The 16406-nt window shown below is 56.7% G+C and overlaps 1 protein-coding gene across 1 annotated transcript; it reads left to right on the top strand.

The window, feature by feature from the left end:
* The first annotated feature begins 10813 nt into the window (after window positions 1–10813).
* LOC135288537 (kallikrein-15-like) lies at window positions 10814–15809 on the top strand. The gene is made up of 4 exons (XM_064401931.1): window positions 10814–10991; window positions 13206–13459; window positions 14537–14673; window positions 15641–15809. The coding sequence occupies exons 1-4, from the start codon at window positions 10891–10893 to the stop codon at window positions 15791–15793; spliced, it is 645 nt and encodes a 214-aa protein (XP_064258001.1). The 5' UTR covers window positions 10814–10890; the 3' UTR covers window positions 15794–15809.
* Window positions 15810–16406: the final 597 nt, after the last annotated feature.

Genomic DNA, 16406 nt, shown 5'->3' on the forward strand with positions numbered 1-16406 from the left:
GGGGACACCTGGGGACACTTTGGGTTAATTTTTGGGGACGTTTAGGGGACACCTGGGGACACTTTGGGGACATTTGGGGACATTTGCCGAGATTTTGGGGACATTTGGAGTCAATTTGGGGACACCTGGGGACATTTGGGGACATTTTGGGGACATTTTGGGGACATTTTGGGGACACCTGGGGACATTTGGGGACATTTTGGGGACATTTTGGGGACACCTGGGGACACTTTGGGGACATTTGGGGACATTTGCCGAGATTTTGGGGACATTTGGAGTCAATTTGGGGACATCTGGGGACATTTTGGGACATTTTGGGGACGTTCTGGGACACTCAGGGACATTTTGTGGACATTTGGGGACACTTAAGGAAATTTTGGGGACATTTGGGACACCTGGGGACACTTTGGGGACATTTGGAGTCAATTTGGGGACATTTGGGGACACCTGGGGAAATTTGGGGACATTTGGGGACATTTGGGGACACCTGGGGACACTTTGGGGACATTTGGGGACATTTGGGGACACTTTGGGTTTATTCTGGGGACGTTTGGGGACATTTGCCGAGATTTTGGGGACGTTTTGAGTCAATCTGGGACATTTTGGGGATATTTGCAGCCAATTTGGGGACACCTGGGGACATTCGGGGACATTTTGGGGGCACTTTGGGTCATCTGGGGACATTTGGGGACATCTAAGTAAATTTTGGGGACGTTTGGAGTCAATTTGGGGACATTTTGGGGACATTTGGTCACTCAGGGTCACTCCGTGGTCACTCTGTGGTCACTCCGTGGTCACTCTGGCCGCAGGACATCATCGGTCACTTTTGGGTAACTTTTGGGTCACTTTTGGGTCAGATTTTGGGCATTTCGGGGTCAGTTGCTGCTGGTCACTCAGCAGTCACCCAGGGGTCACTCAGTGGTCACCCAGTGGTCACTCAGCGGTCACTCACTGGTCACTCTGGCAGGCTCGGGCCGCACTGGCGCTGGACATCGTGGGTCAGTTTTAGGTCACTTTTGGGTCAGATTTTGGGCATTTCGGGGTCAGTTGCTGCTGGTCACTCAGCGGTCACTCACTGGTCACTCACTGGTCACTCAGGGTCACTCAGTGGTCACTCTGGCTCAGGCCATGCAGACATCGTGGGTCAGTTTTGGGTCAGATTTTGGGACATTTCGGGGTCAGTTGCTGCTGGTCACTCAGCGGTCACTCAGTGGTCACTCACTGGTCACTCCGGCAGACTCGGGCTGCGCTGGCACTGGACATCGTGGGTCAGTTTTAGGTCCTTTTTGGGTCTATTTTGGGTCAGATTTTGGGCATTTTGGGGTCAGTTCCTGCTGGTCACTTGGCGGTCACTCAGTGGTCACCCAGTGGTCACTCAGTGGTCACTCAGTGGTCACTCTGGCTCAGGCCATGCTGATATCATGGGTCATTTTGGGGTCAATTTTAGGTCACTTTTGGGTCAGTTTTGGGTCAGATTTTGGGCATTTCGGGGTCAGTTGCTGCTGGTCACTCAGCGGTCACCCAGGGGTCACTCAGTGGTCACCCAGTGGTCACTCAGCGGTCACTCACTGGTCACTCTGGCAGGCTCGGGCCGCACTGGCGCTGGACATCGTGGGTCAGTTTTAGGTCACTTTTGGGTCAGATTTTGGGCATTTCGGGGTCAGTTGCTGCTGGTCACTCAGCGGTCACTCACTGGTCACTCACTGGTCACTCAGGGTCACTCAGTGGTCACTCTGGCTCAGGCCATGCAGACATCGTGGGTCAGTTTTGGGTCAGATTTTGGGACATTTCGGGGTCAGTTGCTGCTGGTCACTCAGCGGTCACTCAGTGGTCACTCACTGGTCACTCCGGCAGACTCGGGCTGCGCTGGCACTGGACATCGTGGGTCAGTTTTAGGTCCCTTTTGGGTCACTTTTGGGTCAGATTTTGGGCATTTTGGGGTCGGTTACTGCTGGTCACTCCGCGGTCACTCAGTGGTCACTCCGTGATCACTCTGGCCACAGGCTCGGGCTGCACTGGCGCTGGTCATCGTGGGTCAATTTTAGGTCCTTTTTGGGTCTATTTTGGGTCAGATTTTGGGCATTTTGGGGTCAGTTCCTGCTGGTCACTCAGGGGTCACTCAGCAGTCACTCAGTGGTCACTCAGTGGTCACTCAGTGGTCACTCTGGCTCAGGCCATGCTGATATCATGGGTCATTTTGGGGTCAATTTTAGGTCACTTTTGGGTCAGTTTTGGGTCAGATTTTGGGCATTTTGGGGTCAGTTGCTGCTGGTCACTCAGGGGTCACTCAGCAGTCACTCAGTGGTCACCCAGTGGTCACTCAGTGGTCACTCCGTGATCACTCTGGCCACAGGCTCGGGCCACACTGGCACAAGGACATCGTGGGTCTGTTTTAGGTCACTTTTGGGTCACTTTTGGGACAGATTTTGGGCATTTTGGGGTCGGTTACTGCTGGTCACTCAGTGGTCACCCAGTGGTCACTCAGTGGTCACTCAGCGGTCACTCACTGGTCACTCTGGCTGTTTTGGGCCACACTGGCACAGACATTGTGGGTCAGTTTTAGGTCCCTTTTGGGTCACTTTTGGGTCAGATTTTGGGCATTTCGGGGTCGATTACTGCTGGTCACTCCGCGGTCACTCCGCGGTCACTCACTGGTCACTCCGGCAGGCTCGGGCCGCGCTGGCGCTGGACATCGTGGCGGCCATCGTGTCCTTCCTGGCGCTGGGCGTGCAGGGGCTGCTCCTCCCCCACGGCTGCCCCTGGTGCTACAACCTGGGCCCGGCCGGGCAGGTGAGCGCCCGCGGGCACTCTGGGGCAGTTATTGGTCACTCTGGGGCAGTTTTTGGTCACTCTGGGTCACTCTGGGGCAGTTATTGGTCACTCCGGGGCAGTTATTGGTCACCCTGGGGCAGTTTGGGTCACTTTTGGACAGTTTGGGTCACTCTGGGGCAGTTATTGGTCACTCTGGGGCAGTTATTGGTCACTCTGGGTCACCCTGGGGCAGTTATTGGTCACTCTGGGTCACTCTGGGGCAGTTAATGGTCACTGCTGGTCATCTGGGGGCAGTTATTGGTCACTCTGGGTCACTCAGGGGCAGTTATGGGTCACTCTGGGTCAGTTATTGGTCACTCTGGGGCAGTTTGGGTCACTCTGGGGCAGTTATTGGTCACTCTGGGGCAGTTATTGGTCACTCTGGGGCAGTTATTGGTCACTTGTGGACTGTTTGGGTCACTCTGGGTCATTCTGGGTCAGTTATTGGTCACCCTGGGTCAGTTATTGGTCACTCTGGGGCAGTTTGGGTCACTCTGGGGCAGTTATTGGTCACTCAGGGGCAGTTATTGGTCACTCAGGGTCAGTTATTGGTCACTCAGGGGCAGTTATTGGTCACTCAGGGTCAGTTATTGGTCACTCAGGGGCAGTTATTGGTCACTCTGGGGCAGTTATGGGTCACTCTGGGGCAGTTTGGGTCACTTATGGGTCAGTTTTGGGTCATTTTTGGACAAATTTTGGGTCAATTTTGGGGTCATTTTCACGACAATTTTGAGTCACTTTTAGGTCAATTTCAGGTCATTTGGGGCTATTTTTGGTGATTTTTGGATTGGGGTCAGTTTGGGGTCCATTTCAGTCTTTTCTATGTCAGTTTTGGGTCAGTTTTTAATCAACTTTTGATCAGTTTGGGGTTAATTTCAGATCAGTTTTTAATCAATTTCTGGCCAATTTGGGTCTAATTTGGGGTCAATTTTTAATCAATTTTTGCTCAGTTTTGGATTTATTTTGGGTCAGTTCTTGATCAAATTTTGGGTCATATTTGGGTCAATTTAGGGCTGGGTTTAGATCCATTATTGGGTCACATTTTGGTCAATTTTGGGTCAATTTTGGTGTCAATTTTCTGTCATTTTGAGCCAATTTCCCCTCATTTCCCCCCATTTCCCGTCCACCAGGGGGCGCTGATGGGCACGTATGTCCTGCTGCTGACGTCATCAGCAGCGGGGGCGGTGCTGGCCGTGATTGGCTGCGTGGCGGCCAGCAGGGCACGCCCCAAGGCGGGGCCAATGGTGAGTGACAGGAGGGGCGTGACCAGGGGGTGATTAATGAGGGGGTGTGGTTTATAAGGGTATTGCTTTCCTTATATGGGCATTGGGGCGGGGATGTGGGCGTGGCACCCGCTGACCACGCCCCCTGTCCCGCCCCCAGCCCGTGGTGATTTATCAGACAGCGATGCCTGCCCCGGGGGCGGGGCCAGCCGAGGCCACGCCCCCTGCTCCTCAATAAAGACCAATCACAGCTGAGAGTGCATCTGGCTCCGCCTCCTTCATTTGATTGGCTGGGGAGGGGCTGAGGTCATTGGGGGTGGCCCAGAGCCAAACTGGGAGCACTGGGACACAGCTGGCAACCAACTGGGAGCAGTGGGAAACAAGTGGGAACTAACTGGGAACCAACTGGGAGCCAACTGGGAGCCAACTGGGAACACTGGGAGACAACTGGGAGCACTGGGAGACAACTGGGAGCACTGGGACCCAGCTGGCAACCAACTGGGAGCACTGGGAGACAACTGGGAGCACTGGGACCCAGCTGGCAACCAACTGGGAGCACTGGGAGCCAACTGGGAGCACTGGGACCCAGCTGGCAACCAACTGGGAGCACTGGGAGCCAACTGGGAGCACTGGGACCCAGCTGGCAACCAACTGGGAGCACTGGGAGCCAACTGGGAGCACTGGGACCCAGCTGGCAACCAACTGGGAGCACTGGGAGACAACTGGGAGCACTGGGAGCCAACTGGGAGCACTGGGAGCCAACTGGGAACACTGGGAGCCAACTGGGAGCTGGGAGCACTGGGAGCCAACTGGGAGCCAACTGGGAGCCAACTGGGAACCAACTGGGAACCAACTGGGAGCACCAGGAGCCAACTGGGAGCACTGGGAGCCAACTGGGAGCCAACTGGGAGCACTGGGAACCAGCTGGGAGCCAACTGGGAGCCAACTGGGAGCCTTTTCCCCTCAGGTTTCCCTTTTTTGCCTCACATTTCCCTTTTTGTCCTCAAATTTCCCGCCCTTTTCCCCTCCATTTTCCCCTCACATTTCTCTCCATTTTTCCCTCACAGTTCCCACTATTTTCCCCTCACATTCCCCACTTTTTTCCCCTCTCAAAGTTTCTGCCATTTCCCCCTCACATTTCCCACCTTTCCCCCTCATGTTTCCCACCATTTTCTCCTCATGTTTATTGCCATTTCCCCCTCACATTTAACCTCCATTTCTCCCCTCACATTTCCCGCCATTTTCCCCTCACAGTTCCCTCCGTTTTCCCCTCACAGTTCCTGGCATTTTCTCCCTCACGGTTCCCACTTTTTTTGCCTCTTGAAGTTTCTGTCATTTCCCCCTCACGCTTCCCACCATTTCCCCTCGTGTTTCCCACGATTTTATCCTCATGTTTATTGCCATTTTCCCCTCACATTTCCCTCCATTTCCCCCTCATGGTTCCTGCCATTTTCCCCTCACGGTTCCTGCCATTTTCCCCTCATGTCTCCCTCCATTTTCCTTCACAGTTCCCACCATTTCCCCCCTTATATTTCCCACTTTTTTCCCCAAAATATTTCTGCCATTTTCCCCCTCACATTTCCCACCTTTCCCCCTCACTTTCCCCTCCATTTTCCTCTCACTTTTCCCTCCATTTTCCCCCCATGGTTCCCTCCATTTTCCCTTCATGTTTCCCACCTTTCCCCCTCACATTTCCCTCCATTTTTCCCTCACAGTTCCCTCCATTTTCCCCTCATGGTTCCTGCCATTTTCCTCTCACAGTTCCCACTTTTTTCCCCTCTCAAATTTCTGCCATTTCCCCCCACACATTTCCCACCTTTCCCCCTCACATTTCCCTCCATTTTCTCCTCATGTTTATTGCCCTTTTCCTTCACATTTCCCCCTCACATTTCCCACCTTTTTCCCCTCACTTTTCCTGCCCTTTCCCCTCATTTTCCTGCCCTTTCCCCTCACATTTTCCATTTTTCCCCCTCACGTTTCCCACTCTTTCCCCTTCCCAGTTCCCGCCTTTTTTTCTCTCACATTTCCCACCATTCTCCCTTCACATTTTCAGACATTTCCCCCTCACAGTTCCCACCTTTTTCCCCTCAAAATTCCTGCCTTTTTCCCCCTCATATTTTCCTCATTTTCTCCCTTTTCCCCCTCATGTTTTTTGTCACTTTGGACTCTATTTTCGCCTCACATTTCCCACCTTTTTTTCCTCACTTTTTCTGCCTTTTTCCCCTCATTTTTCTGCCTGTCCCCCCTCATTTCCCCCTCTTTTCCCCCTCACATTTTCCACATTTTTCCACCCATTTTTTCCCCTCACATTTTCCTCACCTTTTCTTCCATTTTCCCCTCATGATTTTCTTCATTTTTTCCTCATTTTCCCTCATTTTCCCTCTCATTTTCTGCATCAAAATGGGCAGGAAGGAGGAAAAATGATCCAAAAAAGGGAAAAATCGGGGGGAAAGGGAGAGAAATGGGGGAGAAAAGAGAAAAAAATGAGTGGAAAGGGACAAAATCCAGGGAAAATGATGCAAAAATGGGTAAGAGGGCAGAAAAACAGGGGAAAATTATCCAAGAATGGGGATAAATCAGGGAAAATGAGGAAAAACTGGGGAAAATCAGGGGAAAATGAGGCAAAAATGGGGAAAATCAGGGGAAAAGCAGGGGAAATGGGGGAGAAAATGGGAAAAATGTGTGGGAAGGGACAAAATCCAGGAAAGATGAGGCAAAAATGGGTAAGAGGGTGGAAAAACAGGGGAAAATGATCCTAGAATGGGGATAAACCAGGGAAAATGAGGCAAAACTGGGGAAAATAGGGGGAAAATGAGGAATAACTGGGGAAAATCGGGGGGAAATGAGGCAAAAATGGGGGAAATCAGGGGAAAAGGGGGGGAAATGGGGGAGAAAAGGGGGAAAATGTGTGGAAAGGGACAAAATCCAGGGAAAATGAGGCAAAAGTGGGGAAAATCAGGGAAAATGATGAAAGCTGGGGAAAATCAGGGGGAAAATAGGGTGGAAAGGGACAAAAAATGGTGAAAATCAGGGGAAAATGAGGCAAAAATGGGGAAAATCAGGGAAAATTATGAAAGCTGGGGAAAATCAGGGGATAAATAGGGTGGAAAGGGACAAAATGGGGAAAATCAGGGGAAAATGAGGCAAAACTGGGGAAAATCGGGATAAATAGGGTGGAAAGGGAGAAAAATCGGGAAAAATGAGGAAAAATCAGAAGAAAAGGAGGGGGGGACGGGAAAAGCGGGGCTGGGCCGGCTCCGAACTGGGCCAAACTGGGCCGAAGTGGGCCAGAGCGGGGCGGGAGCGGCTGAGTCAGAGCGTCCCGGGATTAACGAGATCCGGGGAAACTGAGGCAGGAGCGGCCGCCGCCCCTCCCCCAGGCCGGGCGCGGCCACAAAAGCGCGGGGACAGCGGGGGGGGGACAGAGGCGACAGCGGGGACAGGATGGGACTGAGGTGAGGAAACAGGGAGGGGAATATGGGGGGATAAGGGGGGGATAAAGGGGGGAAATGGGAAATGGAGAATGAAAATGGGAAATGGAAATGGGAAATGGGGGAATGGGGGGAAATAGGGGGGAAATAGGAAATGGAAATGGGAAATGGGGAATGGAAATGGGGAATGGGGGAAATCGGGGAGAAATGGGGAATGGGGGAAATTGGGGAGAAATGGGGAATGGAAATGGAAATGGGAAATGGGAAGTATGGGGGGAAATAGGGAAATATGGGGAAAATGGGGAATGGGAATGGAGAATAGAAATGGGAAATGGGGGGGAAGGGAAATATGGGGGGAATAGGGAAATATGGGGAAAATGAGGAAATGGGGAGAATGGGGGAAAATGGGGAATGGGGGAAATGGGAAATGGGGGGAAATGGAGAATGGAAATGGAGAATAGAAATAGGAAATGGGGGGAAGGGAAATATGGGGGGAATAGGGAAATATGGGGAAAATGAGGAATGGAAATGGAGAATGGAAATGGGGAATGGGAAATGGGGGAATGGGGGAAATGGGGGAAATGGGGGAAATGGGGAATGGAAATGGAAATAAGAAATATGGGGGGGGAAGGGAAATATGGGGAAAATGGGGAATGGAAATGGAGAATAGAAATGGGAAATGGGGGGGGAATGGGAAATATGGGACAAATGAGAAATGGAAATGGGGCAAATGGGGGAAATATAGGGGAAATGGGGAGGAAATGGGAGAAATAGGGGAAATAGGGGAAATGGAAATGGGGGAATGGGGAAATAGGGAAATGGGAAATGGAAACGGAAAATGGGAAATGAAGAAAGGGAGGAAATATGGGGGAATGGGGGAAGTGGGAAATGTGGGAAATTGGAAATGGGGGAAATGGAAAGGGGGGAAATGGGGGAAATAGGGGGAGATGAGGGAAATGGGAAATGGGGGAAATGAAGGGGAAATGGGGAAATACAGGAAATGGAAATGGGGGGAAAGGGGGAAATGGGAAATGGGGGAAATAGGGGAAATTGAGGAAATGGGGAATGGGGGAAATGGGAAATGGGGGAAATGGGAAATGGGGGAAATGGGGAAAAATTGGGGGAAATAGGGAATGGAAAATGGGAAATGGGAGGACAGGAAATGGGGAATGGGGAAACGGGGAAAATGGGAAATATGGGGGAAATGGGGGAATGGGGAGAAATGGAAAATATGGAGAATGAGAAATGGGAAATGGGGAAAATTGGGAAAAAGGGGGGAAATGAGGGGGGAAATGGAAATGGGGGAAAATGAGGAATGGGGAAATGGGGGGGAAGTGGGAAATGGGGAAAATGGGAAATGGAGAAAGGGGAAATGAGGGAAATAGGGGAAATGGGGGAAATGGGAAATGGGGGGGGGACGGGAAATGAGGGAAAATGGGAAATATGGGGGGAATGGAAATGGGGAAATGAGAAATGAGGGGGAATTAAAGGGGAATTAAGGGGGAAATGGGCAAAAATTGGGGAAAATGGAGAAAAATGAGAAAAATGGGGAGTAATGGGTGAGAAGGGGAAAATGAGGAAAAAGGAGGGGAAATGGGGAAAAATGAGGGGAAATGGGGGAAATGAGGGGAAATGGGGGAAAATGAGGGGAAATGGGGAGAAATGAGGGGAAATGGGGGAAAAAGGAAGGAAAATGGGGAGAAATGAGGGGAAATGGGGAGAAAAGGAAGGAAGGGAGGGGCCAGGCTGTGGGGGAGGGGCAGCCAGGTCACCTGTGTCCCCTCCTGTGTCCCCTCCCGTGTCCCCTCAGGGCCGTGGAGCCGCTGCTGCTGCTGCTGCTGCTCTCAGGTACCTGGGGACACCTGGGGACACCTGGGGACACTCCTAGTGGCATTGTCCCCACACCTGGTGGCCCAGGGGACACTCCTGGTGGCATTGTCCCCATGGCGGTGACACACGTGTCCCCATGTCCCCGTGAAGGTGCCACCCCTGCTGTTCCCACGAGGTGACACACGTGTCCCCAAGTCCCCATGGAGGTGCCACTCCTGGTGGCCCAGGTGACACACCCGGTGGCATTGTCCCCATGGAGGTGCCACACCTGATGCCAGCGTCACCACGAGGTGCCACACCTGGTGGCCCAGGTGACACTCTGAGTGACAATGTCCCCATGGAGGTGACACACCTGTTGTCCCTGTGGAGGTGACACACGTGTCCCCATGGAGGTGCCACCCCTGCTGTCCCCACGAGGTGACACGTGTCCCCATGTCCCCATGAAGGTGCCACACCTGGTGGCCCAAATGCCACTCTGGGTGGCCCAGGTGACACTCTGGGTGGCATTGTCCCCGTGGAGGTGCCACTCTTGGTGGCCCAGGTGCCACTCCTGATGGCCCAGGTGACACTCGTGGTAGCCCAGGTGACACTGCTGGTGGCCCTGTGAAGGTGACACATCTTGTGGCCCAGGTGACACTCTGGGTGGCATTGTCCCCATGGAGATGCTACACCTGGTGGCCCAAATGCTACTCGTGGTGGCCCAGGTGCCACTCGTCGTGCCCCAGATGCCACTCCTGGTAGCCCAGCTGCCACTCCTGGTGGCCCAGGTGCCACTTGTGGTGCCCCAGGTGACACTCCTGGTGGCCCAGGTGCCACTCATGGTGCCCCAGGTGACACTCGTGGTGGCCCTGTGAAGGTGACACATCTCGTGGCCTAGGGGACACTCTGGGTGCCATTGTCCCCATGGAGGTGCCACTCCTGGTGGCCCAGGTGACACTGCTGGTGGCCCAAATGCCACTCCTGGTGGCCCAGGTGACATTCCTGGTGCCCCAGGTGACACTCTGGGTGGCATTGTCCCCATGGAGGTGCCACTCCTGGTGGCCCAGCTGCCACTCCTGGTGGCCCAGGTGACACCCGTGGTGGCCTAGGTGCCACCCGTGGTGGCCCAGGTGACACCCGTGGTGGCCCAGGTGCCACTCTTGGTGGCCCAGGTGACATTCCTGGTGCCCCAGGTGACTCTCTGGGTGGCATTGTCCCCGTGGAGGTGCCACTCCTGGTGCCCCAGGTGCCACTGCTGGTGCCCCAGGTGCCACCCGTGGTGGCCCAAGTGACACTCGTGGTGGCCCCGTCCCCATGGAGGTGCCAGTCTTGGTGGCCCAGGTGCCACCCGTGGTGGCCCAAGTGACACTCGTGGTGGCCCAGGTGCCACTCCTGGTGCCCCAGGTGCCACCCGTGGTGGCCCTGTCCCCACAGAGACGCCCCCGTGTCCCCGCCCCGCGCCAGCCCCCTGTCCCTTTGTCCCCGCAGGTGCCAGCCGGTGCCAGCCGCCGCCGTGTCCCCCGGGCCAGCGGGCGGAGGGGGACGGCGCGGGTGCCACCTGCGTGCCGCTGTCCCCCGACGGCGACAGGATCATCGGGGGGTACCCGTGTGTCCCCATGTCGCAGCCCTGGCAGGTGCTGCTCTACGGCCCGCTGCGCTGCGGGGCCGTGCTGCTGCGGCCGCTGTGGGTGCTGACCGCCGCCCACTGCGTCAAGAGGTGACAGTGACAGTGACAGTGACAGTGACAGGGACACACCCTGGGGACAGCCCTGGGGACAGGGGACAGCCCTGGGGACAGGGGACAGCTCACAGGGACAGGGACAGGGACAGCTGCTCCCCATCCCCTGCGCTGCGGGGCCGTGCTGCTGCGGCCGCTCTGGGTGCTGACTGCTGCTCACTGCGTCAAGAGGTGACAGTGACAGTGACAGTGACAGTGACAGTGACAGGGACACACCCTGGGGACAGGGACACACCCCGGGGACAGGGACAGGGCCAGCTGCTCCGTGCCCCTGCGCTGCGGGGCCGTGCTGCTGCGGCCGCTCTGGGTGCTGACCGCCGCTCACTGCGTCAAGAGGTGACAGTGCCACCCCTGGGGACATCCCTCGGGGACAGGGACACACACAGGGGACAGCCCCGGGGACAGGGACACACCCTGGGGACAGCAGGGACAGGGACAGGGCCAGCTGCTCTGTGCCCCTGCGCTGCGGGGCCGTGCTGCTGCGGCCGCTCTGGGTGCTGACCGCCGCTCACTGCGTCAAGAGGTGACAGTGCCACCCCTGGGGACAGGGGACAGCCCTGGGGACAGCCCTGGGGACAGGGACAGGGACAGGGGACAGGGACAGGGCCAGCTGCTCTGTGCCCCTGCGCTGCGGGGCCGTGCTGCTGCGGCCGCTGTGGGTGCTGACCGCCGCTCACTGCGTCAAGAGGTGACAGTGACAGTGACAGGGGACATCCCTCGGGGACAGGGACACACCCTAGGAACAGGGACAGGGGACACCTCAAAGGGACAGGGACAGCTCACAGGGACAGGGGACACACCCTGGGGACAGGGGACACACCTCGGGGGAGAGAGGACAGCTCACAGGGACAGGGACAGGGACAGGGGACACACCCCGGGGACAGGGACAGGGACAGGTGTGACCCCAGTGGGTGCTGACCGCCACCCACTGCATCAGGAGGTGACAGTGACAGAGACAAGGGACATCCCTCGGGGACAGGGACAGGGACAGGGTTTGGGGGTGGGGACAGGGAAGACGGGACAGGGGGACACCCTGGGGTGACACCGTGTGACCCCCCCCCCGCAATGTCCCCATCCCCCTTGTCCCCAACATCCCCAATGCCACCGTATTGTCCCCAATGTCCCCAAGCCCCCGCTCTCCCCGATGTCCCCAACCGTCATGTCCCCAATGTCCCCAATATCCCCAACCCACTCAATGTCCCCAATGTCCCCAATCCCCCAATGTCTCCGATGCACCCTCAGTGTCCCCAACCCCCCAGTGTCCTCGTGGTCCCCAATGTCCCCAATCCCCTCAATGTCCTCTACATCCCCCATGTCCCCAATGTCCCCAACACCCCCAATGTCCCCAATCCCCTCAATGTCCTCAGCCCCCCTGATGTCCCCAATGTCCCCAACACCCCCAATGTCCCCAATCCCTCCAATGTCCCCAATCCCCTCAATGTCCCTAACCTCCCACTGTCCCCAAGATCCCCAACCCCCGAATGTCCCCAATGTTCCCAATGCCCCCTCAACATCCCAAATGTCCCCAACACCCCCAGTGTCCCCAACATCCTCCTTGTCCCTAATGTCCCCAATGTCCCCGACCCGCCAATGTCCCCAATATCCTCAATGTCCCCAATGTCCCCAACACCCCCAATGTCCTCATCACCCCCAATGTCCCCAACACCGTCAATGTCCCCAATGTCTGCAATGTCCCCAGTGTCCCTAATCCCCTCAATGTCCCCAACACCCCCAATATCCACGATGCCCCCTCAATGTCCCCGATGTCCCCTCAGTGTCCCCAGTGTCCCCAACACCCCCACTGTCCCCATCACCCCCAATGTCCCCAACACCCCCAATGTCCCTAATCCCCCCAATGTCCCCAATATCCCCGATGCCCCCTCAATGTCCCCAATGCCCTCAACACCCCCAGTGTCCCCAATGTCCCCAATCTCTCCAATGTCTTCAACATTCCCAATGTCCCCAATGTCCCCGATGCCCCCCCAATGTCCGCAACACCCCCAATGTCCCCAATGTCCCCAACCCCCCAATGTCCCCAATATCCCCGATGCCCCCTCAATGTCCCCAATGTCCCTGATGCCCCCAACCCCCCAATGTCCCCAATCCCCTCAACGTCCCCAATGTCCCCAACACCCCCCAATGTCCCCAATCCCCTCAACGTCCCCGCTGTCCCCAACCCCTGTCTGTCCCCAGGGGTCTCCGTGTCCGGCTGGGCGAGGATGACCTGACGCGGCGCGAGGGGACGGAGCAGGAGCGCCGGGTGACGATGGCCGTGACGCACCCGCGCTTCGACCCCGCCACGCTGGACGCCGACCTGGCCCTGCTGCGCCTGGACCGGCCGGCGGCCATCACCCGCAGCGTGCGGCCGCTGGGGCTGCCCCGCGCCTGCGGCCCGCCCGGGGCCACCTGCCTGCTGTCCGGCTGGGGGACAGTGACAACGCCGCAGGGTAGGACACTGGGGACACTGGGGACACTGGGGACACTGGGGACACTGGGGGGATTGGGGACACTGGGGGGATTGGGACACTGGGGACACTGGGGACATTGGGGACACTGGGGACACTGGGGACATTGGGGACACTGGGGACACTGGGGACACTGGGGACACTGGGGACATTGAGGGCCACCTGCCTGCTGTCCAGCTGGGGGACAGTGACAACGCCGCAGGGTAGGACACTGGGGACACTGGGGACACTGGGGGGATTGGGACACTGGGGACACTGGGGACACTGGGGACACTGGGGGGATTGGGACACTGGGGACACTGGGGACACTGGGGGGATTGGGACACTGGGGACACTGGGGACGTTGGGGGGATCCCCAGGGCCTCCTGCCTGCTGTCCGGCTGGGGCACGGTCACCACGCCGCAGGGTAGGGACATTGGGGACATTGGGGACATTGGGGACACTGGGGACATTGGGGACATTGGGGACATTGGGGACACTGGGGACATTGGGGACACTGGGGACACTGGGACACTGAGACATTGGGGACACTGGGGACACTGGGGAAACCCCTGAGTGACCCATGTGTAACCTATGAGTAGCCCATGAGTAACCCCTGAGCAGCCCAGGGCGTGTCCCCACCCCCTGACCCCACTGTGACCCCACAGTGACCCCTGAGCAACCCCTAAATAACCCGAGTAACTCATGAGTAACCCCTGAGTAACCCATGAATAACCCATGAGTAACCCTGAGTAACCTGAGCAACCAATGAGTAACCCATGTGTAACCCCTGAGTAACCCCTGAGTAACCCCCAAGTAACCCCCGACTAACCCCCAAGTAACCCCTGAGTGACCCCTGAGTAACCCATGAGCAACCCCTGAGTAACCTGTGAATTACTTATGAGTAACCAATGAGTAGGTCCCCAGGGCCCCCCAGGACCCTCCTGGGGGTGTCCCCGCCCCCCGACTCCTCACTGACCCTCCCTGACCACCGAATAACCCCCGAGTAACCCCCGAGTAAACTATGAGTAACCTATGAGTAACCCCCGAGTAACCCCCGAGTAACGCGTGTCCCCGCAGTGACGCTCCCCAAGCGCCTGATCTGCGCCTACGTGCAGCTGCTGTCGGACGCCGCGTGCCGGCGCGCCTACCCCGGCCGCATCACGCCCAGCATGCTCTGCGCCGGCGTCAGCGACCGCCGCGTCGACTCCTGCCAGGTCAGCCTGATTCATCCCAAATCCACCCCAAATCCGGCCAAAATTCACCCAAAATCTGGCCAAAATCTGACCCAAATCTGGCCAAAATCCAGCCAAAATCCACCCGAAATCCGAACAAAATCCGGCCAAAATTCACCCAAAATCTGGCTTAAATCTGACCCAAATCTGGCCAAAATGTGACCCAAATCTGGCCAAAATACGCCCCAAATCCACCCCAAATCCAACCGAATCCAAACAAAATCTGACTAAAATACGCCCAAAATCTAACCAAAATCCAACCAAAATCTGATCAAAATCAGGCCGTAATCCACCCAAAATCTGACCAAATCTGCGCAATATCTGGTCAAAACCTGGCCAAAAGCTAACTAAAATCTGGCAAAAATCCGACCAAAATACGCCCAACATCCACCCAAAATCTGACCAAAGCATGCCTAAAATTCCCCCAAAATCTGAACAAAATCTGGCCAATATCTGAACAAAATCTGACCCAAATCCGGCCAAAATCCGCCCAAAATCTGACCCAAATCTGGCCAAAATCCATCCAAAGTCTGTTGACCCGAGTGACCCCTTGACCCCTGAGTGACCCCTGAGTGACCATAACTGACCTGAGTGACCCCTGAGTGACCAAAACTGACCCGAGTGACCCCTGAGTGACCATAACTGACCCCTGAGTGACCCGAGTGACCCTTGAGTGACCATAACTGACCCCTAAGTGACCATAACTGTCCCTGTGTCCCCAGGGTGACTCCGGGGGTCCCCTGTCCTGCAATGGCACCCTGCAGGCCATCGTGTCCTGGGGGGGCAGAGTGACCCCTGAGTGACCATCACTGACCCCAGAGTGACCCCAGAGTGACCATAACTGACCCGAGTGACCCCTGAGTGACCATCACTGACCCCAGAGTGACCCCAGAGTGACCATAACTGACCCGAGTGACCCCTGAGTGACCCCTGACCCCTGTGTCCCCAGGGTGACTCCGGGGGCCCCCTGTCCTGCAATGGCACCCTGCAGGGCATCGTGTCCTGGGGGCTGCAGACCTGCGCCCTGCCCGGCCACCCCGGCGTCTACACCAAGGTCTGCAACTTCGTGCCCTGGATCCTGGACACCATGGACAGGAACTAGGGACACAGGGACACCTGGGGACATGGGGACACCTGGGGACACCTGGGGACATGGGGACATGGGGACACCTGGGGACACCTGGGGACACCTGGGGATACCTGGGGACACCTGGGGACAGCACAGAGAGATGGGGACACGGGGATGGGTCACACCAGGGTCTGCAACTTTGTACCCTGGATCCTGGACACCGTGGACAGGAACTGGGGACATGGGGACACCTGGGGACACCTTGGGGACACCTGGGGACACCTTGGGGACACCTTGGGACATGGGGACACCCTGGGGACATCTGGGGACACCTTGGGGACACGGGGATGACATGGGGACCCCAGGGTTGGTCTCCAGATGCGGTGGCTCCAGGACAGAGGACTCTGGAGCCACCCTGGGGACACAGGGGTGACACAAGAACACCTTGGGGACACGAGGACACCTTGGGGACACGGGGGTGGCACAAGAACACCTTGGGGACACGAGGACGCCCTGGGGACACGGGGGTGGCACAGGGACACCTCGGGGACACGAGGACACCTTGGGGACACAGGGGTGGCACGAGGACACCTCGGGGACACGAGGACACCTTGGGGACACGGGGGTGGCACAGGGACACCTCGGG

Source organism: Passer domesticus, chromosome 33 (genome assembly GCF_036417665.1).
Source record: "Passer domesticus isolate bPasDom1 chromosome 33, bPasDom1.hap1, whole genome shotgun sequence".
NCBI classification, from domain to species: domain Eukaryota; kingdom Metazoa; phylum Chordata; class Aves; order Passeriformes; family Passeridae; genus Passer; species Passer domesticus.